The sequence below is a fragment of the Thrips palmi genome, unplaced genomic scaffold (genome assembly GCF_012932325.1).
Source record: "Thrips palmi isolate BJ-2018 unplaced genomic scaffold, TpBJ-2018v1 HiC_scaffold_10, whole genome shotgun sequence".
Taxonomy (NCBI): domain Eukaryota; kingdom Metazoa; phylum Arthropoda; class Insecta; order Thysanoptera; family Thripidae; genus Thrips; species Thrips palmi.
In genome coordinates, this window is record NW_023144621.1 from 15,785,758 (window position 1) to 15,813,426 (window position 27,669).

The window sequence follows — 27,669 nt, forward strand, 5'->3', positions numbered from 1 at the left end:
GTCAGTTTCAAATTAGAATTTATTATAGTTCACATAACAATCATGAAAGCTTAACAACTGGTAACACATGCAAGATCAATCCTTTTTCCTCTTTGAGGTACTTCATTAATAAAAAATCAGTATTGCCTGATGAGATGAGCCATAAGTGATCTATCTACTTATTGTCTATAAATCTAGTGGCATTACAGTGGTGGTCATGAGCTGCTTTGTAGCTCAAAATATTGGTGCTCAATTCTCTTGCATAAATCAACCAGAGTGCCATAGCCTCTTATTGTTGCTGCCAGTTGGTTGTTGGGCAGAGGTGTGGTGAGGACAGTGAAGAGATGGCCGAAGACAAGGGCGTCCAGCTCAGTAGGCCTAAAAAATTTTCACCAATTAAGTTTTGTTTACAAATTTAGCAGCATACAAGTGCTGGAAGAAATAACTTACTTGTCCCCAAAAAAGTAATTCTTGTTGGCTAATCGTTCAGTTAAGGCTTGGCAACACTGATCAACTTCATGAAACACCTAGAATTGAACAAAAAGAAAAGATACTTATCTTTCAGAAAAAGTGTTAATACATAATGACAACCAGCGATCACAAAATGTTACTTACATCATCCAGTGATTTTGAGGCCCACCCTAACACGTGTAATCTTTTAACAACAGCACTTTGTTTCTGCCAACACATCAAATGGTTTAGAGGCCATGGGAATACTGATCCATACCTTGGTTTGGAAACCTGTTTGTATGTTTGTGGGTCACACCATGTGAGGAAGAGCTGTCAAGTAAATTAGAAAATGAATAATTTCACAACACTGTAAAAATTAGCAACAGGATGTAGGTATCCGAGCTGCATTTTTAAAAAAAAATGGAGTTGCTCAAAATACTGACCTCAGCATTTACAAGGACATTGCTTATCAGGGACATGTAAGCACGCATGTCGGCCTTCTCACCACTATCTAAATCATTTGTAAGGCTGACTCCCTGAAATTCAAGCAATAAATTAGTGACAGATTAAAGCAGTTAAATTTATAAAGGTTTCAACAGAAAAATGAAAAAAATAATTCTATTTTTATACCTTGCTTGCAACAAATGATACAATAGGTTCCAGCTCAGAGACCACAAATGCTCCACATTGAATAAATGGTACCTTCCCTGGTAACAAAAAATGAAGGGATTAATAGGATATACAGACCTAATTCAACATTCTAAATTTTGAATCAACTGGTACAGTATGCACTGAGACTGACCTGATGGAGACATGTATTCTGCATTGCTGCGGGGTTCGACTGTGTACTTCAGCTTGGCCATCTTCAAAAATGCTTGAGTGGCTAGACAACTGGCATTGTCTGGCAGGAGGATTTGCTCCACTTCGTACGGCTGGAAAAGTTTGACATCGTTGGGCCATGGCTCTTTGCCTGTAAGCAATAAATAAACCATAAACAATTGGTACACAGAATGTGGGGGGTATTTTACCTTTGATCATCTTCAAGAAAATAACACAACACTTCTAATTTTTATGCTCCGATAACGGACAAGGTCATAATTTTTTAAACAAGCAGCTATTTTGCATGTTATGAAGATGAAGCAAACAACACATGTCACTTGAAACTTGATGACTACAGCTGAGGTGCTAAGTACGAGGAAACGATTACAGAATTTGACCTCCCTGTAAATTGGCACTGATTTACAAACTTTGGCAATCAATTCAATGGCAAACATTTTTTGCCTTCAATATAACCTCAAAACGTGGGGGCAACTTAATTCATTACTTAATAAAAATTTTACGATGAAATCATACCTCCTACTTCTAGCGCCATTGCTTCGGATAGAATCACCCGAGGTGTGGGCATTTTCTAATTAAAACAAATGACGTATATACGACAAGTTTAGAAAAATACGAAACAACTGCTAGTGGTCAGCTAGAGCAGACGACGAACGAACGTGAGAAACAAAGGAGCATCCCCTCCCCTCTAGTGCTGACAACATTTAAATGTGACACATAAAGTGGCTTTTTCTTCAGTTTCCGATTCTAAGTTTGTGAATGAAATATTAACAAACATTAAATTGACAAGTCGTAGGCAATGAAAATTTCTGCATGAATAAAAATACTTCCTGCCACTGTGAAAAAAAATCGCGTCTGTAAACATTTACGAAGGGAAGGTTTGACAGCACGCTGAAAGCTATTTCCGGTTCCGATCAGAATCACTCCCACCATTCAAACCACTTCAAACGCGGTCCAAAAATTTGAATAATACCATCGTGCTTCCGTGGGACTGGGAAAGCCTCGGAAAAACACTCCCGCTGCAAAAAAATAATAATGGAATAAAGTGGTGAGCGGAATGAACAACGGAGGCATCGTGAAGGCGAAAACAGTCTGGCGGACACGAAGAGCACGAAGTCGAAGGACACGAACCCAGTGGAGTGAGTGGAGGTCACCGGGCCTGCCGAAGGTGCCCAAGGTGCCGAAGGGGCCGAACGCGAGCCGCTCCACGTCGGAGGGCGTCCGGACGCACGCCAGGCCGGCCTGCGTCGAGGCCTCGTGCATGCGGGTCAGGAGGCGTTCTTCCTCCGTGGCCTCCCAGGCCAGCTCGAAGGACGAGGTGTGGTGGCCCAGGCCGTGGCCTAGGCCCTGAAGGCCCTCCGCCCACGCGCCCATCCACTGCACCTGCGGAGGGGAAATCACATTGTTCTTCGTATTTGCTTTTAAAACAACTTTTTATGGATTATTTGAAGTAGTGGCCACTGGCCTGATCAGTGTCCGGCCTCGACGAAGACGTGCACAGCACCTCCACCACGTGTCTGGCCAGGCGCTCCTCCATCCGGGCCCTCTGGACGCGCTGGCCTGCTTCCTCCTGGCCATCGTCAAACACGATCACTCACTCGTCGACAGTGGGGTTAGTCTGCTTTTTACCAGGGGCCGGGAATGACCTTCTGCTGGAGATAGACGCGGCTGGAAATGACGTCCACCGCCTCGGCCTCGCCGCTGTGGGCGCACCACTCCAGCTGGCCCATGTCCCAGTACTCCAGCCAGCGCGCGCTCGCCGTGCCCAGCAGTTGCCGCCGCAGCGCCGCCTTGCTGAACACACCGGCCTCAGACACCGGGCGACCGAGCGACCGAGCGACCAACCCGAAGGCGCAGCACTTCAACCGACCCACCTTTTCACTTCCGAGGCCTGCAGTTCACCCTCTGGCTCGCATCCCGGTCCCGAGACCGCGTTGCCGTCGCCGCTCGTGAGGTCGGCCGCCGGCGGCATCACTGCGAAACCAGAGCATTTTCACAGTGCATGCCCAATGAGACGCCAGCCGGCCAGAGTCTCAGAGACAGCCACCTGCACAGGTGTCCTCGCCCGGCCCGGAGTCCCGGTGGACAGGCCGGCGCCAGCCACTGTGGAAAGACGAGGCGTGGACGGGCGCCTGCGAAGGGTCGGGTAGGCAACCCCGCTGCTGCCGAGCTCGACGGGACTGCCTACCCTATTCCTCGCAGGCGCCTGCGAAGGGTCGGGTAGGCAACCCCGCTGCTGCCGAGCTCGGCGGGACTGCCTACCCTATTCCTCGCAGGCGCCTGCGCAGGGTAGGCAACCCCGCTGCTTCCGAGCTCGACGGGACTGCCTACCCTATTCCTCGCAGGCGCCTGCGAAGGGTCGGGTAGGCAACCCCGCTGCTGCCGAGCTCGACGGGACTGCCTACCCCGTTCTTGGCAGGCGCCTGCCAGGGATACAACCTTTCGGACTGCAGCCGCCGTGAATACCCCGCGCGTCACGGCCCTCTGCGCGGGGTATCGCCGCACCTGCTGCGCGCGCTCCACTGGACATACTCCAGGCTCTGGCCCGGCGTCCACCCCAGTAAGGACTCCGCGGACTCCGACCGGCGGCTGCCAGTGCTGCCCCCGCCGACGCCAAGGCCGAGGCCGCCGCCAAGGCCGCCCTGCGCGGCCTGCAGTTCCTGCAGCAGGTCGGCGACGTCGTCCGTCTTGGCCTTCGGGACGTCGATGCCCACGTCCACGCCCGAGTCGTCCCGTTCGCCCCGTTCGTCCGCCGCCACTGGCGACAGCACAACGCGGCTGGACCTCGGGGCCAACGAAAACGAGGCGCAGCACAGTGGGCCAGAAGACCGGTGGAGGCGGAGGTGGATCCCACCAATGGATTGCTTTCCGAACGAGGAGTCCATTGGTGGGGTCACTTGTTCGGTTCAAGTCCCATTTAGCGACTCTGGAGCTTTGGCCGCCGGCGCCAGTCTTCAGGCAGATCCACTGCGCGCAGAGGATACCCCGGTCTACCCTGGTCCACGGCGCCGCGCTGGCAGTGCTGTATCTTGTCTAGCAGGGCGTTGAGGCGCGGCAGGTCCTCGGCGTCGACCCCCGTCCACAGCGAGGCGGTGTCCGAGTCCAAGTGGCCCTGCGCGTCGTGAGGTCAGGGGGGTGCAGCGAGGCGCAGACACCTTGCAGAACGGTCCGTGGTCTAGTGGCGCACCGCGAGCGACGTCCTGGAGGACAACTCCAAGCGGACGAGTGGCGTGTCTGCAGACGTGTCGTCCCCGAAGTCCGAAGACACAGCCGAAACGCCGACGGTCCCAACAGAAAAACGGCTCCAGTTTCACCGCGTTACCCACGAGGTGCACTGAGCAGTACTCCGCGTGCAACTTACTGCCGATGACGTCATCCGGGTTGGCGAACTGCGGAAAGCCTTCGCTCGGTCGCTGCCGTCGCCCTGACCATCAGAGTCACGGTGAGACTGTCGGACGCAGTCTCGACGCAGTCGTGTGCACTCGCGAGCTCGTTTGCGACTAGACGTTTATACACACTGCAGTTTTTTTGTTTTTTTGGTACAGTTGGCACCTTGTCGATGTGGGAAGGTCCTTCGGCGAACCGAGGTGCCCGGCCCCTCGGGCCCCGGCAGGTCCTGGTCTTCCATGAGAACCATCGCTAGCTCAGGTCATGTTCCTGCCGTACCCAGGGCGTTCCCAGGGCGTTCCCAGGGCGTACCCAGGGCGTTCCCGGGGCGTTCCCGGCTTCCCGGGGTGTTCCCAGGGCGTTCCCAGGGTGTCCCCGGGCGTTCCACAGGGTAGCGCCGGGCCTTTACCCGCCACTTCTCCCTCCACGTGGTCGTCATGGTGACGGTTCGCATTATCGCTCCGTGCCGCGAGAGCATGCGAGAGCAGACTTGGCTGAGTGAACGACACGACTGGTGTCACAAACGCTCTGCCTCGAGGCGGTGCGGGGCGGACGGGCCGTGCGATTATTTAGCAGACTACCGGGACAGCCACCCATTAGCCTCGCCACTGGTGTCCGTGGATGTGCGAGCAGGAGGCTGCTTCCGAACTGTCATCGCTCTGTCTCTGTCGCACTCACGGGGCGTGGCGTCGGCGTTTGAGAGACAGAGCGACGGAGCCGCGGTTCGCAATGGTCATCCTGGTGCTCGTGTCTTCTTTTTGCCCGCCTCGGTTCTATCGCCGCGTGGTTGCGCGCCGCGCGTGGCGCGCTCTGGCGGGGAGGAGCGCCAACAAGGAAAACATACTAGGATGATGCGAAGTGTTGGGAGCGCGACGATAAAATCTGCAAGTTGATTTGCATGAGCGAACGGTCGGTGTAATGAAAATTAATTCTTACCTGGCCGGCCGGCGCGGTGGGTCTGGTCCCCGTGGCCTGACTGGGCCACACTCCCAAAATCGCAGTTCCCGCGCGTTTGTTTCAAACTAATGTGCGTCCTTGCTCGTGTCGGTGCGCGCATGAAACTAACTAGCCGGAACTGTGCGCCCCGGGCCATAGTACGTGTTTTTTTTGTGTGTGTTCGCATCTGGTCAGACACCACGGGGAAGTAGCAAAGATATAAAAGAAGCCTGCGGCTCGGACCCGCCGTACGGGTACACTGACAGCAATGACTCAAACAAGACCATCATTATAGGTCAACGTTTCGGCCGACAGTGCCGTGGCCGTTGCACTTCGATTGTCCCCCCCCCACTCACCTGAACGAGACTTTGAACAGAGTGCGGCAATTCAAGCAGGAAATTGAACAATTCTGAATAAGTTCACCGTGGGTTCTACGCAAACTGACCACTCAAAACCGGTTACAGACAGGCCGTACTTTTTTTGACTATTTTTTTTTCTTTAGAGAAGGTAGAGGAACGTAAAAAAACCACAATAAAACTTGAATTGATGTGTGCTCGTGTCTAGAGAGCAGAAGAAGAGGGCAAAATGAAACGACGAGGTAAATAATAAATTCATATATTCCTACCTAACATTATATCTATGATTCCTTTGTACTCTAATTCGTAGGAGTGCGTCGCGTACAGGTGGTCGACGTGGCCGAAGTCCTTGAGCGGCACCTTCATCAGCTTCCTTACTCCGGGCACTTCTTTGGCTAGTCTCAGGACGTCCTGTAAAACCAAACAAAACTCGAAATCACGTTCTTACAAAAAAGAAAACAAGTGAGTAAAAATCTGTTGAACCAGAAAAATGCGGTTCATCACACCGTCAAACCGGAGGAGCAAAAAAAAAAAAAAAAACTAGACAATAAAAAGTGAGAAAACAGGAAAATGTGGAAATTGACGCGGCACGTGTCCTTCGCCTGGGATTGCCCACGTGCTCCTTTCCGCACTGTGAGGCGCGGAGGCGCGACGCCAGGCTTTCAATCAACTCGGAATCATGACCAAATCACCGCCTTGGTGGCGCCGAGCTCGGCGAGGAGGTACCACTCCGTGCTCGGCCCGGGACACTTTACGCGGAAATGGTGAAAAATGGTGGCGCCGCTTCGCTCTGCTTCGCGGTGCGCCTCACCTTGGGCGGCGAGAGGGGGTCGCCCTCCGCGTAGTTGAGGTAGATCGGGGCACGCACGTTGGAGAGCGCGTAGAACGGCGGCGTCGTCTGGCCGTACCGGGCGAGGTTCTCGCGCGGGCCGTAGTCGAACATCTTGAACTCGCCTGCACGCACACACACGCACACTGAGACTTTCCATCGAGCACGGCTAGTTTGCAGTGTGGGCGACACTCACCGGAGACGAGGATCTGGACGTAGTGGAGCAGCTGCCCGAACGACGCCCCCGACGGGTAGTGGCCGAACAGGATTTTGAACACGGTCTGCGTGGAGAAGGTGTGTGTCTTAGTGCTATACTGTCTTTACAGGGCGGACTGACAGACAGGCAGACAGGGGCTCACCGCGTTGTACTCCCCGGGGCTGGAGCCGGAGCCGAGGTTGTGCACCAGCGCGCACAGCGGCACCGCCCCCACGCACATGTTGCCGGCGCCGCGGGGCAGCGCCTCCCCGATCAGCCGGTTGTTCGGCTAAACAAACAGCAAGTAAGACACCGCGCCGCACCGCGCCGAGGCCTGGAGGCACTCAGTGGGCCAGGCGGTCACAATCCCGGACGCGCTTTGAGCTCCAGAGTCGCTAAATGGGGCTCAAAGCGAACGTGTGACCCCACCAATGGATTGCTCTCCGAACGAGGAATCCCTTGGTGGGGTCATACGTTCGGTTCGAGTCCTGTTAAGCGACTCTGGCGCTCAAAACGCGTCTTGCGCTCGGGGTGCGCCCGGCTTACCTGGCTCGTGAGCAGCGGGGCGATGGAGCGGGCCTGCGCCAGGGGCCCCCAGGTGTGCTGGAAGTAGGCGACGGGCGCCAGCAGGAAGGCGCCCCGGATGCGGCGGTTGTACTCGGGCCGCTCGGCCAGCAGCGCCAGCAGCGTCGTGGTGCCCATGGAGTGGCCGATGTAGAACATGCTGGGCTGCCCCGTCACCGCGCCCACGTAGTCCAGCATGGCGGGCAGGTCGAACAACCCGTTCTCGTTCCAGCTGGAGAAAAGAAATTAAAATTACCACCAGAATTTTTTTTTTACAAAAAAAAAGAAGATTTTTGAATGAAAACTGAAAAAAGTTGATAAAAAATTGTGATTTTTTTTTAAGATTTGAACCTGGGACTTGGAAGACAGGGTTCTTACGTGAAGTCCCAGAAGCGGAGCTTCTTCGGCGACAAGTAGGCGTGCTTGCGACTGTACGTGGAGCCCCGGTAGTTGCCCATCCACACGTCGAAGCCCAGGTCGGACAGCAGGAACGCTGCGAGGAGGAAGCGAAGCAAGGCGGAGCGCGGAGCGCACCGGTCAAGTCATGAACCGAGGAGTGGCCTCGGCAGCAGCGCGGCAGTCGTACGGACGGCGGTGCGGCGGTACTCTGTGCGAGACCGAACGACGCACAGTGGGCCAGAAGACCGGTGGAGGTGGCTGAAACTCTAAACGCGTTTCGAGCTCCAGAGTCACTGAACAGGGCTTGAACCGAACGTGTGACGCCATCAATGGATTCCTCGTTCGGAGAGAAATCCATTAGCGGGGTCACACGTTCGGTTCTAGTCCCATTCAGCGACTCTGCAGCTCAAAGCGTGTCTGGAGTTTAGGCCGCCTCCACCGGTCTTCTGGCCCACTGTGTCTGTGCGTGGGGTGTTTACAGTGTCACTCACGGAGGTCCCTGCCCGGGCCGCGGAACAGCCACTGGTCGGCCGTCTGCAGCACGCCGTGCTGCAGGAAGACCACGGGCCGCGACTCGTTGGCGGGGCCCAGCTTGGGGCTCCAGGGGATGCGGAAGATGGTCACGTAGTAGCCGTCCTCCGTCAGGACCTTGTGGGTCTCCGCCGGGTAGCCGAAGTGCAGGATCAGGTTAGGCTGAGGAAATGAACAATACATAACAATAAATTTAATGTTTTTATAAAATGGTAGTTTAGTTTTTTTAAATTTCGAGTGAGATATATTTTTGGAGGCATGTGCGCGACGTCCCTGACCATGACGCCGCGCGTGGGAATGAACCTGTCTAGGCGGGAGGGGCGGGGCCGTGGCGGGGCCGCGCGGGCCGGGCCGGCCGGCGGCGAGCTGGATCAGGGACCGGTCCGCGGCGGCGTCGCGTCGCGGTGCCCTATCAGTGTAGAGCCGCGAGCAGGCGGCAGCGGCAGCCTTATTATGCTAAGCAAGACCGCCGAATCCGCCCCGCGCTCCGCCCCGCCGCCGGCCAATGTGCACCTACAGCTGAGCAGGAAGTTTCCACGAGATATCGAAACGAAAAGTCGATCGGTCGATCGGGTATTCACTTTCGCCTGGAAAAACGTCCGAGTGACCGTTCCTGGTGCGGCGGGGGCTCCGACCTGGACCCGCTCAAGATCAAGGTCACCCACACCAGTTATGTGAACAGCGCGTGAAGCCTGCTTTACAACCCAAATGTTCTGGTCATCACCGCCTGAGCGGAATTTCTTTGTTAGCGAAAACCCGTCGTGTCTCACGGGGGGCATCTCTGGTCCTCATATTGTTACCCTGTTTTTTGTTTGCTGTTTTTTGTTTGTGTCCAACAGTTGAGCCGGCAGCGAACAGAGAAAAAAAGAGAACTGTATTTTTAAAATCCACTTTTCTGCCCACTTTTGGGTCGTGAATGCATTACAATTGAAGCGATTCTCGTGATATTGACCGACCCTCTGATCAACAGTCTCAGCCGCCTGCTCTGGGCTTGCGCCATCGCACCGCTACTGTACCTACAGGACCTGCCGCAGAACTCACGGGGCCCTCTAACATCCAACAAGTTCTTCTTTTTAAGTACCCACCTAACGTTCATATTGTGTCTTTGGCGTTTGACACGTTACGCACAAGAGGGCTTCAGTTTCTAATTTAAATTAAAATTTTTGAACTAAAACGAGAATCTTTTTTTGCTTCTGACAACTAGCGCAGCCTAGGGCATCACAAAACTGTCGGGATGTAACTCGTTTTGCTGTTGGGGTGTCACGGACACGATGTCACTGACGGGTTGTCCCTACGAGGTGGCACACTAGACTTACCCCCGTGAGGTGCGTCTCCGGCGGCACCGGTCCCGGCGGGGGCTTCTTCGACGCGATCCTGGCGATGTGGCTGAGGTCCAGGTCGCCGCTGAGGCCGCTGAAGCCGAAGGGGGCATCGCCGCCGCGCTGGGTCCGCCCCCGCCCCCGCGTGCCGCCCCACTGCGCCGCGGTGGGCGCGGGGACGGCGAGGACGACGAGGACGACGGCGGTGAGGACCAGGAGCCCGAGCCGTGCCGTCATGGCGAGGCGGAGCGTCTGCCGCGGTCTGTCTGCCGCGGTCTGTCTGCCGCCACCGACTAGACGACTCGACTTTAGTCCGCGTCGCGACCGCCCCCCTCCAATCACTGATAACGAACTCCGCGCCAAATGATTCCCAGCGCATCGCTCGCGTCGCACGCGTCGCTGGAGAAACGGATAAAGTTTCCGCAAGTGCCAGTGGCTACGTGTTTTTACCCACGCCGTTTCATGTGCTGCTCCCATTCGTAGATTTTGAAAGGAAAAGAAACAAGGGACAAGGAGAATGAAACACACGGATTGGAATCAACCGGAAAGAATATTAACCTTTATTGAGGATTAAGTCGCTGGATTAATAACATTTTACACATAGAACCGGAGATGGCCGCGGGCCCCGAGGCGGGCCCCGAGGCGGGCCCCACCGCAGTGCTGCATGTAGCCGCTTACTGGGCGTCATGGCCGTTTACAGTGAACCAGTGATACAATATTACAATTAAAACATTATTGCTCTCTTGGCACCCACCATGTATGGCTATTTCGCAACGTGGCAGTTTAAAGATATATATATCGTTTAGATCCAGAATTATATAAGATTTAATACACATTAAAAGGAGCAGTGATGTGCAACAAAAAATATTAATATGCAACCATTTTTTTAGAGAAGAAAAGTAACAGCTACATCGCAAACCACTTTCATATTTTAAAACAATGCTTTAAATATCTGGAAAAAAATAACAAAAACTTAAAACAGCTCCGGCTCTTACATTAACCACACCTGGTTAAGTTACGAAAACGAGCCCATTTTCTTCAACAATTGAACAATAAGTCCACCTTGTCAGCCTTGGCAGATGGTGTCATACTCAATCAAAAGTCGCGAAACATATTCTAACGGGCGACTTTCTGGACTAGAACAAATAAACTATCAAACTATAAATACAACTTGGCCAGTCAAAATGGCGAATCGACAAGATGCTTTGATATACAGAGTTACAAGAAAACTTTCTGAAGCTATGTTTTGTCAGAGAGTTGATGAAATAAGACGCACTTTCAGAAAAACTAGGAGGCACCAACCTGAAAACCACCAATCGCAAAAAAAACACAAAAGACAAAAAAAAAGACATCTACTTTTATAACACATTCAAAATTGATTCTGTTAAGTTTCATGTCTTCATTTCGAACAACGCCGAAGGTACGAATACAAATGATTACAACGAGCAGTAAGAAATCCCATCAATGCATCTCTCAGCATCTCTGGATTTCCTATCTGTCCCAAGCATTCCTTCCTCTATCACGTCGCAGTTCGGACCCTCCTCAAATTGCCTACCAACTAACGTTCAAACAATGGAATGGTTATGATTTACACATACAGTAACGGAGAAAACATCTCTGGAAAAGCAAATATATTATACAACTTCAAAAATTTATCATGAGAACCTTCTGCTTTCTCGCAAATTCCATTTAAATGCTCACATTTGAGACTTGCCGGAGAGTCCGACCTCCAAGTGCGAGCGATTTAATTCAAAGAATGGATTGGGATAGGGAGTGAGGGGTGGATAATGGTGGATATGGTGTAAACGAAAGAAAAACTACCGAAAACGTCGTAGAAACTACGAGAAAATGTGTTGACAAAAATAGCTAGCTCTATTAAAAAAGTGATTCCGACTGCTCGTAGCGTGCATAAAGTGCAGTGCCTAGCACAAAAAATACTCTGAAAAACCTACCTTCAAAAAGTGCTGGTGCAAATGTGCGAAATAATTAACGAACTACGTGGTGCAAAGTGCAAAACGATTTGTGCGAATTGGTGCTCGATGCTACTTGGTTTTAGTCACGCGCGTGTGTGTTTGTGTGTGTGCGTGCGAAGTGCGTGCGAGGTGCGTGCGTGCCATGCGTGCTTGCGTGCTGGTGGGGTGCTATGCGTGCAAAGTGCGTGCAATTGGACGAGTCACATTTTGTGCAAAAAATCACAAGCGTGCTGATAGAGCGAGTGTTTAAAGATGCGGCGGAATGGCCAAGAGAACAAAAGTCCGTAAAAATTGCCATTTTTCGCTAAATACCAAAACTCAATGGAACATGGCGCGTTCCTTACAAAAATGTGCAAGGCTACTGAATGCACAAAAAAATTGTGTTCGCGACGTACGGCTAAAGCCCACACTCCCGCGCTCACTCCCTCAACCAATCCTTAATTTTAAAATATTGAGATACTGGAGAAACCAGAAAGGCACTCACACGTAGGGACTTCTCTCCTGGTTACACCGCACTACGCTAGAACTACTCTTGACTTTCATACGCCGAAAATAGCACTAATAACGCTGCGGGCCAATGCCACGGCAGCGAGCAGGGACTGCCTGAAAGGCTTGCAGTGCCCGCGCCAGTGGCAAGTTCGAAGGGACTCTCGCAAGTCACACTCCCCCCGCAAGCGTTTCACACATTCTCGCTCTTTCACGCATTATTTCCTTACAAGCTAAAGCCTAAAATTAGTTATTGTCACCACAGCCAAATGGAGACTGGTGTGTCTCCATCAAAAATTGCTTTCAACATAAGACGCCCTCACCATTTCCAGCCGGTCCTGCGCCTAGCCAGGCAGGATCCGAACATTAGAAAGGCTTTGATAAAGCCATTTCACACGATAACAAAATAAAAATATTTAGCCATAAATAACCTACTACGTCTAGACAAAGTCATTGGGTCAAACAGGAAGTGTTGAACGCGTAGCAGCACAAGCCACCCGGTTAGAAAAATCGCTTCCGTGGGGTATCGAACCAGCAACCTCGTAATTGTATTCCTTACCGGGAGACCGTGCCGGGCTGACGCGTTTGAAGGGTCACGGAATTGACTTGTAGCGAAATTCATAGTTCCATGGAAGAGAAGAGACACATAAACGAGAAAGTTCAGAGGAAACGAATTCTTCTCTGGTCAAAAACGGAAAACACTACTGGAAAACCCACCCATACATACAACAAATTGACGTATTGTCATAGAAGAACAATATTGAAGACGAGCAGGAGCGCGCCCGCGCGTCTTAACAAGAAATCTAGATTTATAAACACTTAATAATCACTCTTAAAGTTTCTTTAAGCATATAGAACACTTTTCTCCTAACCCACGTGATTTAACAAGAACGATCCGGATATCCGGATGACCGCACACCGGATTGCAAGCCCTGGTCACCGCGCCTGTCAACAAGGAGTCGTTGGCAGGGCAAGCCTTGCCACAGCCTTGCCAGGCCTCCGAACAGGGCGAGGAGCCAATTGCATCTAGGAGTCGTAAAGACATCCTAATTCCGCGACCAGTCCGACCAAACTACGCACTCTGACACAAAAATAACTTCCAACAAATTTCAAAAAACTAGGTTTACGTCAGAATTGAAGTCAAGAATAGTATTCATATACTCGGAAAAGTTATTTCAGTTAAGATACGTTTTACAGTGTATAATTATACCACGACTACTGATATTTTTTTGCGTTCGAACGGTGCAGATCTCTGCCGAAAAAAGCAACAAAAATAAACGCCATACTCTTCATCAATTCGACAAATATTATCTAGTATTATCATATCCGGGAAACGACTAGCAAAGACAGTAATTACTCAAATTTTACAACAGATAGCTACTTTTTTTCCTACCGATATCACGGTTTACAGCGACCTTACTAATCTGATACCGCAGCGGGTCCTGGGGGAGAGGTGCCACGACCCCCGAGCTGGCCGTAAGGGCCCTGAGGCCAGTGCGGGCCGCCGGGGGAGGACGGCGACGTCCCCCAGCGACAATGAGGAGACGAGTGCGTTCAGTACGCCCTGTCCTGGACAGAGCCGTGCATGTAGGAGTCGGTGGGCTGCGGCTGCACGCCCTGCGGGGCGCCCACCATGTTCGTGTAGCCCTCCTCGGGCGCGGCGTCCCAGGCTGCGTTGAACGGGTTCGTGACCGCGGCCTGCGTCAACAGAGGCACGGGTGTTAGTGTCTCTGTCTCTGTCGCACCCCCACGGAACGCCGAGTGCGAGAGAGACAGAGCGACACTCGCACCGACCGGTACCGACCTGGTTCACGGCGCCGTACGCGAACGGGTTGGTGGACTGCGACAGGGGCTGCGAGGAGTCCGCTGGCGCCATCGCCTGCTGCAGGGAACAAAACAAATTCAATAACATTTGGAAAACAAAAGTTTTTCTTTCGGTTTAGGTTACGCAAACAACAAAATTGACTCCAAAATCCAGTAGTCTTTTTCGCGCCAAATTTAATTTCCCGTGAAGGAAGACCCCGAGGCGGTTTGCATATCGCTGTCTGATGGAAAAAAGAGTCCGGAAATAGAATATCCGCATTACGGCCCCCTTCCACCTGGCTCGCCGGGCAGGCGGGGGCGGCGGGGGCGGTGGCCACCATTGCTGCGCCGGGATTGCTGCTCGGCCCGCCCCGCCCCTAAGCCCCGCCCGCCAGGTTGGGCCCCGCCTCCCGCTCGGCCCTATATCGATTGCCTCGCTGGCCGGGGTTCCCGCGCCGCGCGCCGTCTCCGTCTCCCTCGCGCCCATTGGTCGGGCGAGCCCCGCGCCCCGGACCGCGCCAGGCGGGCCACGCGGGCCACGCGGGCCAGGCTCGCCGCCAGCCCATGCAAATAGGCACCACGCAAGGCAGGCATCCCCAGGCCGCCAGGCCGCAGGGCTGACTCGCAGACTTTGTTTTTAATGAGACAAGTTGGGGGCTCACCGAGTAGCTGGGCGGCGGCAGGGCGGGCCGCGGGGGCGGCGCCGCGCCCTCCATGGGGTCCCAGGGCTTGCCGCCGGCGGCCATGCCTTCCTCCGGGGGCGGCTCGGCCCATGACTGCAGCTCCCCGCTGGCGAACAGGCCGTAGAAGATGACGCCGAAGAAGTGCACGCAGGCCGCCGAGATGAACACCGGGGTCCAGCTCTCCGGTTTCTGCGGCAGGGCAAGGAGGAGGGGGACCGTGAGGAGCAGTGCCGAAGCCAAGATGTTTTTGGTGGAAACAAATTATCTTTTCAAAGGAATTTTTTAGGCACGAAGTAGCCTTATAGTATACCCAGGATTCAGCCGGCCCGAGATTCGATTTGTGTGGCCCTTTATGCATTTCGGAAATTTTCTATACGATTTTAATGAGATTTTGCAGACTTGTAGAACTTTGAACGCTGATTCTGATGCCGAAATCTGGTAAAAAAGTCAACGGCCAATTTTGAGAAATTTGCTGTCAAAATCGCCGTTTCCATGGCAAAACTCGACTCGTCAAAGGAAAAAAAAGGGAGTAGGGGGAGCCGAGCCGAGCCGGACCAATAGCGGAGCTTCTTTTTGGGTCTGTACAGCTTACTCCAAAAGCTGAAATAGCACGTTCGAAATGAAAAATTTCTTTGACTGCAGGTAGACAAGATGCAACAATAGAATTGGTGTCGTTTCGAACGTGGCCATTTGGATCGGCCGGCCGGCCAGTGACTTTTTATGAGAGTGTCCCGCACCAATCCCGCAGCGCTGCGTTGTTGTTTTTGCTGTTGTTTTGTTGAAAATTTTTGTTACTCTTCAAATCGGAGTGAATTGAGCCATTTAACTGCGTACCTGTGCACATGCATCTGTGAATTATCTTTCCTTAATGTAGTTTAAGAGTCGCTTTAAGACTTTTAGTCTCTTTTGGAATAAGCTGGTCATATAGCTGCTCCTTTTAGCCAGGTTCGATGGTACTTCTGATTCAGTTAGCACCATGATCACTTCGCTCCACCTCGCTACTTTCAGAGCTCATGTTCTTTGAACAAGACTCACCCGCGTTTCGAGACCATCCCTCTCGAGTTTATAAAGTTTGTCAAGCCAACCGTCGTGGTGTTGCTACGTTGTGAGTGAGAACTATTACACAGAATTGAAGAAAACATGACTAGAGAACCGTAGCCTTTTGAAACAAGCCAAACAATTCAACGTCAGCAACAATGGAGGGGCGGTTTTAATGCGCGACTATACTCGTGTTTTCAGCTTCGCGATTTTCGCAAGGGCGCAGACGCCGACAAAATTGTTGCCAGCCCGCGAAAATTAATTTACTGCCTTCTTTCTGCAACCAAAATTTTCATAATGATGGACTTCAAAGATGTTCCTTTGTCGGATCACTGTGGAATACATTAGCATTGGAATTTTTCGAATTTCCCGGCATTTTGATTTCTCTTTATTGCCAAGGTTAAATTTTGACGGGTGGCACATCGACCACATTGGTACCACTGTCATTCGTAGCCACACTTGAGCCACCCCCTACCTTTTACATAACTTTTTTGCTTTCCCCACACTCCTACCCAAATTGACTTCGTGACTCCTAGGATTTCTTGAAATCGTATTTTTTTTAAATTAATAAATCAGGCAGATGAACATGACAGTGCACTTTTATCGATAAGGAACCGATCATCCCGAGTTTCAAACAACTGGCTTCCCTGTAATTTCATAATAACATTTTAACTACCTCCCTCGATACATTCAAACTGTTGACTTCAGAACATTCGCATAAAAATAGATAGAGACCTATTTTTTTTCTGGGCTTTGAGTAAAATTAAAATTCCGAATAAATGGTTCATGCTTTGCTTAAGTTCGAGTTCAAAAGACGGGATTCGCAGGCCGGGCCCGAAATGGCATACGATCATGTGTGGTCTAGCCCTTAATGGTAATGGCAATGGCAGGGTAGGCCAGCTCCCGCGCTGCGTCGCAGGGCAGTGCGGCGGGTTGCCTACCCTGGACCTCGCAGGCGCGCGGGCTCGGACGCACACTGGGCCAGGAGACTGGTGGAGGCGCCCGAAACTCTAGACGCGTTTTGAGCTAAATGGGACTCGTGACGGGAGCGTGTGACTCCACCGGCCTCGTTCAGAGAGCAATCCATTGGTGGGGTGATACGTTCGCTTCGAGTCCCATTTAACGACTCTGGAGCTCAAAACGTGTCTACAGTTTTGGCCACCTCCACCGGTCTTCTGACCCACTGTGGGTCGTTGCCATTGCTAGTTGGCTAGACCGAAAATGATCGTAGGCCTGTCAGGCCCGACGGACCGTCCCAACGTAGAGGCACTGCAAAGCCGGTGGTAAGTTTGCTTGCCACAAATTTGGCAAGCCGTTTTGAGTGCCAAAAATTGGTTAGCTTGGCCCGGAAATACCGCCTAGCTTGCCAAAATTTGGCAAGCTTATGAAGATTTCCGAAAAAAGCTTACCAAATTTTGGCATTCAAAACGGCTTGCCAAATTTGTGGCAAGCAAACTTACCACTGGCTTTGCAGTGGGGGTGTTTCATCTCGGCAGATCGGTAACTCGCAAACAAAATGTCCGGACTCACCCTGTCGCTGGTGATGTTGTCGATGACGATGGGGACCAGCAGGCCGGCGATGGTGCCGATGCCGTTGGACATGCCCATGAGGATGGACGCGTAGCGTGGCGCGATGTCCAGGTGGTTCACGTTGAAGCCTGCCGAAAAAGGAAGCAGTCGTCAGGCATCGAACCCGAACCCATCCGGCGATGGAGGTTCGCGTGGCGTTCATCGCGCTGCAGCACCACGCGGGCAGAACGCACGACAGTCAAATAGGGTGCACCGAAAAGGAAGAACTGATGACGCTATCACAACTCACAGAGATAACAGGTATCCAAAAAAAATAAATAATTTTTCACGACACTGCGGTAGCCGGTACTCGAACTCGGGGCGGAGCGCTGCGCGCGCCACTCGCGCGGGAACTTTGAATCGGGCGCGTGCGCGGGACGGGCGGGACGGGCGGGGCGGGCGGTCCGGAGGGCGGGGCGAGCGGGCCGCGCCACCCCGCCCTCCGACGCTCCGAGGCCAGGGACTCCGAGGGTGCGACCGGCACCGACGGCGTCCGCGGACCGACTGGCGGCAGCGCGCGGCCGCGAGCAGCCCCTGGAAGCCTGGAGGCGCCAGGAGAGCCACCCCCACCCCTCCACGGGCAGGCACTGCTTGAGCTGCTGGGGCGGGCACACCAATCCTCAAAGGGTTCTCCGTCTCTCTCTTATCCGCAGGCCCATCAATGTGGATCCTCACACACGGGCATCATACACTGCGCACACACACATGTGTGGACGGGCTCCGAACGCACACACAGAATTGGCATAAGAGCGCGGCGCAGACATGATCCGGGCGCGCACACACGCTGCCTGAGGTAAGAGGGTTGAGCCCCAGGGCTGAGTCCATCCACTCGTTGCCCTGCTTGGCTCCAGCATGGCGGGCCAGCAGTCGGCACAAACGTGCAAATAGATCCTCACAGTGCACTGACCAGAGATGGCGAAGCCGCTGAAGGCCACGCCGAAGGTGAGCGCCCAGGTGGCTCCCTTGGCCGTGGTGGTGTAGGCCACCACGAGGAAGAACAGGGCCTCCATGCCGAAGCCGCCGCAGTTGAACAGCTTGCGCACCATGGTGGTGGACAGGATCTTGCGCTTCCGCAGTGTGTCCGCCAGGTGGCCGCCGGAGGGCACGATGATGGTCATGACCAAGTGCGGCAGTGAGCCCAGGAAGCCCGTCTGCAACCAAAACCGCAAGTTGAAACCATCCGCGCGCGAAAAAAAAATCGTGGCGCGATCGGGACTCGAACCCACCTCCGCGATCTCGAGGTGGAAACGCTCCATGAGGAAGGACGCCTGGAACAGCACCAGCATGTAGAAGTTCCAGGAGCGGCAGAAGTTGGCCACGATGATGGCGTACACGGGCATGGACGTGAGGAACGAGCTCCACGGCGTCGTGGCGATCGTCGGCATGGCCACCTGCGTCTGCTTGCCCAGCGACTCCTCGATGTACTTGAGCTCCGTCAGCGAGATGAACGGGTGCTTGGACGGCCGCTCGAACGCCATCCACATCCAGGTGGCGAACCAGATCATGCCGAGGAAGCCTGCGAGCCGCACGGCCGTCACACTCGAGGCCAAACAGTGCTCCTTCTAGGAGTGAGGGTGGGGGACGTACCGTAAGTGTAGAAGGAGGCCCGCCAGGAGATGACGCTGGTGAGCAGCCCGCACAGGGGCATGCCGATGACGATGCCCGCGTACGAGCCGCAGAAGGCCAGCGTGGCGAGGCGCGAGCGCTCCAGCGGCGGCGCCCAGTAGCGCCAGATGCCGTGGCACGCCGGGTAGGTGAAGCCCTGCAGGCAGAGCAGAGCTGCCAGAGCACGACCGGGTGGCACACTGCGAGCCACGTGCCAGTCACAGTGTAGGCGGTGGGCAACAGTGATTGCCTAACTACTGACCACGGAAGTGTATTTGTGGCGCGGGTAACAGTGGGGTGCCCATACTACTGACCGCAGAAGTGTATTTCAGGCGGCAGCGCAAAGAAAACGCGACGCAACAGAAACAACAACAAACAGTAACAATCAGCAGAAACTCGTTTCCTCTTTCGCACATGCACATGACTGCCCGCGGTTATGATCGCAAGTTGGCGGCATAAATGCGGCGCCACGCGCTGCGCCGCTGCAGAGTGGAGTGGATTCCGTGTGTATTAGCGCGCGACGCCCTATCGCACAAATCCGCGCAGTCCACGAAAATGGAGCCCGCCCCGCCCCGCCCCGTCCACCCCTAAACAGCCCGCCGGCCATCGAGAGGGATTTGCGAGCCGCTCCTAAACGGGCGCCGGTTTCAAGTGGGATCAGGCGCGGCTTAGCGGGGCGAGCGCAGCGAGACGGACGCGTGGCCGAGTGGTCACGGATGCCAACCTGCGGGGCGCGGGGCGCGGGTTCGATTCCCGGATCGGCCCAAGCGGTTTACGCAGCTTAGGCACGGGAAGGAACTTGGAGAGGACGGCGTGGCGGCTTGTCGGTCGACTTGGACGTATGTTTCCAGACCAAAACGTACACAATAAATTGTGTTTTCGCTTGTGGACACCCCGGGGACCCCTCCGACCTTACCTCGACGAGACCCTGGCAGATTCGCACCAGGATGACGGCGCTGGGGTGGATCTCGGTGGCGCCGGGCACCAGGAGGTTGAGCACAGAGGACGTGACGATGGCCAGCCCGAAGATCCTGCGCACCGGAAACATTGCGTCAAGTGCTGACGAGTCTAAAACGCGGCGGCCGCATAGTGGGCCGTCTAGCCGGGCCTTACCTGGTGGCGGGGTACTTGGACGCCAGGAAGCCGCCCGGCACCTGCGTGACCAGGTAGCCCCAGAAGAAGGACGAGTCCACCATGCTCTCTGTGGCCACGGACCACTGCCGGTGCGGGAGGTCCTGCAAAACGCGCACGCCGCGGGGTGAGGCAGACGCGACGGCAATTAAGCCAAATTAAATCAAATTGAATGAAATTGAGTCGGTTCGTCGGACAAAGAGCGCGGCGAGTCTCAACGCGAATTCCAGCCAGCCGAGCCGGCGGCGGGTCCTTACCAGTTCAGCTAAACGCGAGTGCTTCATTAACCAAGCCGAGGAGGTCGAGGAGAAGAAGGAGAAGAGAAGAAGGAGGAGAAGAAGGTGGTGGAGGAAGAGGAGGAAAGGAGGAACAGAAGTCAGACAAGGAGCACATGTGAGAAGAAGAAGGAAGCGAGATGGGCAAACGAAACAAAATGGCGGCGACGACATTCTTTCCTTTCTCTCCTTATCTTATTGGTTTCACTCGACATGCTACAGAAATCGCATCAATTTTATTGCTGCGCCTCCACGATAAGGAGGGAAATGAAATGTGTCTGGCGGTGCTTGCCAAAAAAAAATCGAAGGGTGGCCTAGGAGAATGAAATGTAAAACAACAACGAAATGGCGGGGTACGTTACATGTCCCGTGGGTAGGTGCGCGCTGGGCGTGGCGTTGTTGAGCACGCCCAGGCCGTGGTCCATAGGCTCCGCCGAGTCGTTCGCGAACACCTGCAAGCAAACCAAACGTTACTCCGAGAAATTTCCCTCCCGCGGCCGACGACGCGCCTCCCTTGCTCTCTCAGTTTACCCGAAACTGGATTATCGACAAAACCTTTTTGGCCGTTTTATTCCATTTCATTTATGTCTGCTTCCATTACCGATCTAGGCGAGGGTGTCCCCGGCCCGGCCCGGAGTTGTTTTGTAACAATAAGAGGGTGCGGCGTGGGGCGGGGCGGGCCGGGGTGGCGGGGCGGGTGGGGGGCGGGGGTGGCGGGGGGGGGGGGGGGGGGGCACAAAGGGGTGAGGTACCTCTGCGCGCAACGTGCCCACCGTGTCACGTGGGCCAACACGAACCAGGCTGTGAAGCCGGCTGGCTGAAGCGGGCCTCTGTCTCTCTCGCACCCGTGCGTCGGGTGGCCCCACCAGGAGTCCGCGAGAGACAGCAACTGAAACGCGGCCTGAAACAAACTCACCCCCGCGGGCTGCGGGGACGATACCCTCGCCGGGGTCGCCGTTTAAATGTTTGTCGTCGGAACTTGGCAGAGAAGCACATCGAGGGAGAGATGGAGGGATAGAGAGAGAGAGAGAGAAACTCCGGACTTCCAGTCGGCCGCGCCCGCAGAGCACAGAGTCGCGGGCCACGCGACAGTAGTCACCACCCACAGTGCAGTAGCTAATGGCTCGAACTGTTAAAGGTGCAGCTCTATGATTTATGACGTTCACACCGCTACATGTCACGCACACACACACACACATTCACACAAACACTCTCACACACACAAACACACTCACACACGCCAAGGGTGAGTACTCCTCCCGAAGTCGCGCGACACGGCGCTTCCCCCACCCCTCGGCACAATCAAGCAGAAAGTGCAGATCCGACTCGTGACATCCCCGGCCGATGATGGATTCGCCTCAGAATGGACAGTGAAGGCGGCGGCGGCGGCGAGGGAGCGCGTCCCGCTAAATGAGGCTGCGGCGGTGACGGCGCGGGTTCGACTCCCGCCAACGTCGTCCCGTTTTTTTCGCAGAGATTTTTTTTCTGGTGTGTGTGTGCGTGTGTGCGTTGGCAGTGCTGCCGGTCACTGCATTCCCACATGAAAAACGGAGGCGGCCAGGGCGGCCAGGCCAACCCTAGCCGGACTCAGAGCGCAAAGGACGACGACGGGAGGAAGAAAAAAAAACTAAGAGTGAAGCGGAAAAGCAGTGCTTTGGCGAAACTGTGAGGGGAAAGGGGGAAATGACAATGGATGGGATAAGGCCGTCGCCGTCGCCCTGCTGGACGTTCTGGTGGAGGTCCTGGTGGAGGTCCTGTGGCCGAGGCAGTGGCCGAGGCAGTGGCCATGCCCGAGGTCATTCGCTGATAAGCGGAGTGGCATGACCTCAAGGGATATCTCGTGCTTTCGCCTCCCCTAGCTTCGCTGCCGCGCTGCCTCATGCTTTTTCTTAGTTTGCTGCTTGTCTTCGTCGCACTGCTTTCGCGATGCCGCTACACTGTGCGCTTGCCGCCGCTCTGGCTACGCGGAGAGGCGCGCGATGTGCGAGCGCGGAAACAAAGATGTGAATGTATAAAGTCACGACCACCGCGTCACACCCTGCCCCTCCCCCCTCCTCCCCTCCCCCCCTCCCTCCCTCCCTCTCGCTCTCTCTGTCCCTCTGACACGCACCACTGCCTCGGAAGCACTGCAAAGCACTGCGAAGGGCGTCCAACACGTGTCAACGCGGTATCGCGGCACCGCGGCGACACTGTCACAATAAAATTTGTTAAAATTATTTTTCAAAGGGTTATGACAACAATTGAGGAATAAAACGCAACATTGGCAAACTGAAAAAGGGAGTAAAGTTGAGGCTTTTTACAAGTTTTTCCTTTTTTTTGCAATTTTTCAAATGTTTTTGGGAAACTGGAAATTACCCCTCCCCTCTTTTCCGCTCACGAGCGAATCAATGCTTGCAGACGCGAAGGCGTGCGCCTGGCACGGCGAGCCAATCTGGCTCTTCCAATGGGCTCGTCGGCCGCGTCGGCCTCGGCGGCGCAGACTCATTGTCCTATTCAGACTCTATTAATTTAACCGCGCCACTTGTGGTGGTGTGGTTCTGGCATCAGCATCTCGCACTTCTTCTTGTTCTTGCGAGACGTCGCCGCGGCCGCCTCCGCTGAACGGCACTCTCTTGTCCCTCTTGCACTCGCGGGGCGGGCCGGAGGGGTGAGAGAGAGACTGATGCCGTCGTCGCCACCCCATCATGGGGCGGCGAGAAGGACCCGTCAGGGAAACCTCGGTCTGAGGATGCGCCGAGCAAAAAGGAGGATGTGGCCTGCGGTGGGAAGGGGGCGGCGGTCTGAAGGGGGCCGCGGTTTGAAGGGGCCCGCGTTTTCGTGGCGATAGCCCCCGCCAAGCAGACCGCAGCATCGCAAAATAACCCCTTTGACAATACCCCGGGTGACCTTGTGCGACCTTGTGCGACCTAGTCCGACCTTGTCCGACCTTGCCCGACCTTGTCCGACCTTGTCCGGCCTTGTCCGACCTTGTCCGGCCTTGTGCGTGGGGTATCGGCACAGCCCTTCTCTCGGAGGGGTGGGTGGGTACTACCCTCTGGTGGCGCCACAGCCCTGCAAGGCCCGGCCCTCCCGGCCCTGGCCATGAGATGAGTACTGACGGCTTGCTCGCTCTGCTTCCACGGGGCTTGGCTGGAGACTCATCATTCCCAATGGCTCTCTCTCGCACCCCTGCGGAACGACCCACGAGAGCGAGCGAGACGGAGCGACGGCGCGACTGGCGCGGCTGACGCTCGGCGGGGCTGAAACCACGGAAAGTCCTCTTACTAGGGCTTTGGCATGCTTTGCCATGCTCTGCCACCGGCCGGCCCCGCCACCGCTTCGCTCACCCCCTCTCTCCCTCTCTCTCCCTCTCCAGTGGCTGATGCACGGCTTCTCGCCCTGTCTCTGTCTCTCTGGCGGCTAATTACGACCGCACCGGACCGCTATGATACACTGCCGTACACTGCGATACAACGCTGGGAAGCCGAGCCCGGCCGACTCGGCAACGTCAAAGGCACAGCGCTGCGCTCGCGATATTATGCGCCAAAATGACACTCTCCGAGTTGTTTTTGTTGTTGTTGACGACGGCCTTTTCACTTTTTACAGTGCGATACCGCGGCCGGGAGATCAACAAGTCTGCGGCCGACGCACGGCGGAGGCACGGCGGAGGCACGGCGGAGGCACGGAACACGAATCGACCAGATTAGCAGTCACGCACGCATCGCGGCGCCGCGAGCTACACTGCAAAGCTCCCAACAAAAAAGACGACAGCAAAAATAAAACACAAAGAGCGCGAAGTTTTTGAAGCTACCACAATAGTGGACAATGTTCTGGTGTGAGCCGCTCTGAAAAAAATTATATTTCCGTGACCTGAGTCTGAGGCGTGCTTCGGCGAAAAATGTTAAGTCATACTTTAGAAAAAATTGTTTTTAAAAAAAATTCGGACTGTTTATTTAGTTTTTAGAACCCTATTTGTTGGCAGTGTACGCGGCGTGGTCCCACGCCTCGGCGGTGGCTTCCACCTGGCTGCCCCCGGTCGTGTTTATTGCACTATTAGCGGCACATCCAGGTTCGACAAAAAACACAAATAGAAACACACACGCACACGAGCGAGGGCGCCCACGTATTCACACACACACTCCCACGCGCGCGGTGCGGGCCATGGGCGGGCGATGCAATCTCTGGCGGGGGAGTCGCTCGCGTCGCGCGCGTTCGCATTATATAGTCCATTCTGTTTCCGCCTCACTGCTCACATTTTACCTGTCGTCATTGATTCTCCTGGCGGCCTGGCGGGCCGGCGCGCTGGTGGCGCCGTGCCGCCGTCGTCCACGGTTAATACACTAATAGAGCCGACTGGGGGTGGCGGGGCGGGGCGCTATACAGGCAATTAGTGTGGGCGCGTGCCGAGGCGGGGGAGGAGTTGGAGGAGGTGATGGAGGACCTGCCGCTGGATGCAAGGGCTGCTTGCCGCCGAGTAGCCGCGCCGTCGCGAACATCATATTTTACCACAGCGTAGCGGCGGGCGCTGCTTTATTGAGAACGGTGGTTAGTCCCCGTCTGTCTGGGGAGAGACACTCACCTTGGCAAACTGGAGCTTGGCCATCGCCATGTTGCACCTCATCCCGAACGAAATCATGAAACCTGAAACCCAGAACATTGCTGAAACACGCTACTCACCGACACGTACTACATGTACCGTCACATACTACTGACCGACGCAGGTGAGCACGGCCACGGTGTAGCGCTTGGAGAGGCAGGGGAACTCGGCGCGGACGTACTTGTCGATGTGCCGCAGCTTGGGCCGCTCGATCTCGGGCAGCGACTCGGGGGTGCCGCCGCCGAAGCTCTTCTCCTGCAGGGACGTCTCGGCCCACTCGCCGCCGCCCAGGCCCCCCTTCTGGGGCAGCTCCAGCTCCTCGTAGCCCTGCTGGCGCGTGCCGCCCGCACCGGTGGTGCTGCAACAGGGAACGACACCGTAAGAACCCTCCAGGTCCAACCTAACCTCCAAATCGACAACTGGTGTTCGAGTCACCCCCGCCCGACTGCCTTGGCATTGTTTCTCCAGTGGCGCGAACCAAAGGGCTTCAAGGCCTTTCCATTCTCCTCTCCAGGGAGAACACACCCCCATTCCCATTCCGCCCGCGGGTCTCGATATGGAGCCGAAAGCAGCGGGCCGAGCGCGGCGAGCTTGGTGACACCGCCTGCCTCTCTCCAGTGCCGCCCTACCAGGCCGCGCGAAGCGCCAAGCGAAGCGCCGCGCACTCCAGCCTTCGATTCAGTGGTTTCTCGCCGCCGTCCACCACCACCCCGCTGCCACTCCCGCGGCGAGCACCCCCGCAGCGGCACGCACACGCACACACACACACACTCACCCAGAGGAGGGTCTCTCTATACAGCCTCGTTCGTTTATTGCATGCAAATTATGTTTGACAAGCCAGAGCGGAAATTAAATATATGCCGGCGAGTTCACGGGATGAATCCCCCGGCACGGATATGTATCTTGAGTTGATCTGGACCCATCACGTCCGCGTCAAGGGAGCCAGAGAGAGAAAGAGACAGAGAAAGAAACAGAGAGAGAGAGAGAGAGAGAGAGAGAGAGAGAGAGAGAGAGAGAGAGAGAGGGAGGGAGGGAGACAGAGGGAGAGAAGGGGGGAGGGAGAGAAAGGGAAGGGGGCCGAAGCAAAGGGCTGTGCTTGCAGGATGACACAGAGTTTCCCCCTCCGGAAAATGGGCGAAACAAAAAGCATTCGCTTCGCAGCCTCGTAACAAAGGCCGACGGGCGCGGCTCGTCTGCTCCCTGTTTCCTGTCTGTCCACCTGTCTGTCTGTCGTCTGTCTGTCTGCTCGTCAACCCAGCGGAAGAGATTCCGCTAAATGATGCGTGCTAAAATTCATCATCGTCCCGAAACGGGAGTGGACGGCGCCAAAAGAGCCAGGCGGTGACGAGTGCGGCAAGGCGGTGGCAAGGCGGTGGCAAGGCGGTGGCCGGGAGGTGGCCGCCGAGAACGCAGCGGCGGCCAGGCCGCGGCGGCGCTCCCCCTCAGTGATTTGATAATTTGCTGACGATGTAATCATCTTTAAGTGGGAAGTGGCGGCCACCCCTAACCAAGTTGAGCCTCCATTGGTGCCGTAAAGCGAAAAATATGCAAAGTACCCGAAGAGAAGTCAGCCCGCAATCAGACCCGCCAGTTATCCATTGTCATTTTTTCGCAATAGCCTGTGGTGTCATTCGAAAACGAGCAAAATGACACAAGCGGCGGAAATTTTTCAACGTTTCTAAAAATTGGGAATCGATTTTGTCTAGTGGAGCTCGCTCGTGCCCTTCGAGATGACGAGATACCCAAAATCGTCGGCGACAGATCGAACGGCCTGAGCGCCGTGGGATGAGCCAGCCTAAGCCCGAGGCTAACTTGATGGCCTCGTGATGGAGGTGGCGGTGCGCCATGGCGGCTCTCACTCCGCGCGGCTCCACGTCACCAAGGCAAAGTTTCATCATTATCCTCTTTCCGCTGCCTTTGGCGCCCCGGCCGGCGTGGGCTGCCTTTCCCTGCCGCCATCACGTAGATTGCGAATCCTCAATGAAGCGACAACAGCCTGTTGTTTCTGCTTTCTTTTATTTATTTTTTGCCTTCGAGGGATGACAACTTTGCCAAAGTCGGCCATAACTTGAAAAAGCAAAAACGGACGGGGGCGGCGGGATTCGAACCAGGTCGGGCGGCGGCACGCGCGCATGTGTACCAAAACAGGATGGGGGAGGATGGGAGGGGCGGCGAGGGAGGAGGAATTGAGAAGCGATAGACGAGATACGACCCCTATTGCCCCAAAAGGAAGTCATAAAGGGGCCGCGACTGTCGCGCAGGGTCTTCTTCCCGGCCTGACCCCGCCGCTGGACAAGGGCTGCAATCCCAGTATTTTTCCAAAAGGGGCTTCCGCCCGCTTCCGCCCGCCGCCCTGGGACTTGTTTCCGGTTTCGTTATTATTTCTGTTCGGCGGGGAGGGCAGAGGGCGTCGACGACTTCGCGGACAAAAAATCCTACAGCGGAGAATTTCCACATCAAATCCAGAACCAAAAAGCCAAAACGAACAAAAATATGAGAAAGCAGCATCTTTCTCCAGGTGCCTTCGGCAAGGTTACATGCTCTTACTTTTGTTGTTGTTTTCATCAAAATCCCTGCGGCCCGGCAGCCTTATTGAGTGCGAGGCAGGGATAGCGAGGGACAGGAGGGCGGCGCGGAATGCGTCCTAGCTGCGACGCAAATTGGAGCCGAACGCGGCATCGCCGTGGCGTCGCCGTGGCATCGCGGCCATCGCGCATCACAGGCGACTCGACGGGACGGCAAGACGA

General features: G+C 55.1%; 3 protein-coding genes across 4 annotated transcripts in view; all 3 read right to left on the reverse strand.

The window, feature by feature from the left end:
• Position 1: 1 nt before the first annotated feature.
• On the reverse strand, positions 2–1,944 carry LOC117652428 (metaxin-2). The gene is made up of 7 exons (XM_034397329.1): positions 1,783–1,944; positions 1,232–1,399; positions 1,060–1,136; positions 873–965; positions 595–759; positions 430–506; positions 2–357 (listed from the first exon to the last, which is right to left on the reverse strand). Exons 1-7 carry the CDS (start codon positions 1,832–1,834, stop codon positions 195–197), a joined length of 795 nt encoding a protein of 264 aa, XP_034253220.1. The 5' UTR covers positions 1,835–1,944; the 3' UTR covers positions 2–194.
• Positions 1,945–3,127: 1,183 nt separating this feature from the next.
• Positions 3,128–10,872, reverse strand: LOC117645643 (lipase 3-like). The gene is made up of 10 exons (XM_034385918.1): positions 10,835–10,872; positions 9,781–9,925; positions 8,425–8,626; positions 7,913–8,027; positions 7,517–7,766; positions 7,134–7,259; positions 6,971–7,055; positions 6,757–6,899; positions 6,215–6,356; positions 3,128–3,240 (listed from the first exon to the last, which is right to left on the reverse strand). Exons 1-10 carry the CDS (start codon positions 10,870–10,872, stop codon positions 3,128–3,130), a joined length of 1,359 nt encoding a protein of 452 aa, XP_034241809.1.
• LOC117652163 (vesicular glutamate transporter 1) overlaps positions 10,315–27,669 on the reverse strand; it is a 43,854-nt gene continuing 26,499 nt past the window's right edge. The window contains exons 3-15 of one of the 2 annotated variants that reach the window (XM_034396869.1): positions 25,039–25,280; positions 24,905–24,966; positions 20,709–20,798; positions 20,329–20,349; positions 20,054–20,175; positions 19,857–19,971; positions 18,923–19,097; positions 18,562–18,851; positions 18,243–18,486; positions 17,297–17,424; positions 14,708–14,917; positions 14,047–14,124; positions 10,315–13,940 (exon numbers count right to left, since the gene is read on the reverse strand). In XM_034396869.1, coding sequence (XP_034252760.1) covers positions 13,797–13,940; positions 14,047–14,124; positions 14,708–14,917; positions 17,297–17,424; positions 18,243–18,486; positions 18,562–18,851; positions 18,923–19,097; positions 19,857–19,971; positions 20,054–20,175; positions 20,329–20,349; positions 20,709–20,798; positions 24,905–24,966; positions 25,039–25,280 — 1,921 coding nt within the window. In that variant the 3' untranslated portion in view covers positions 10,315–13,796. The remainder of the gene's footprint in view (positions 13,941–14,046; positions 14,125–14,707; positions 14,918–17,296; positions 17,425–18,242; positions 18,487–18,561; positions 18,852–18,922; positions 19,098–19,856; positions 19,972–20,053; positions 20,176–20,328; positions 20,350–20,708; positions 20,799–24,904; positions 24,967–25,038; positions 25,281–27,669) is intronic. The other variant, XM_034396879.1, reaches the window with a different exon arrangement.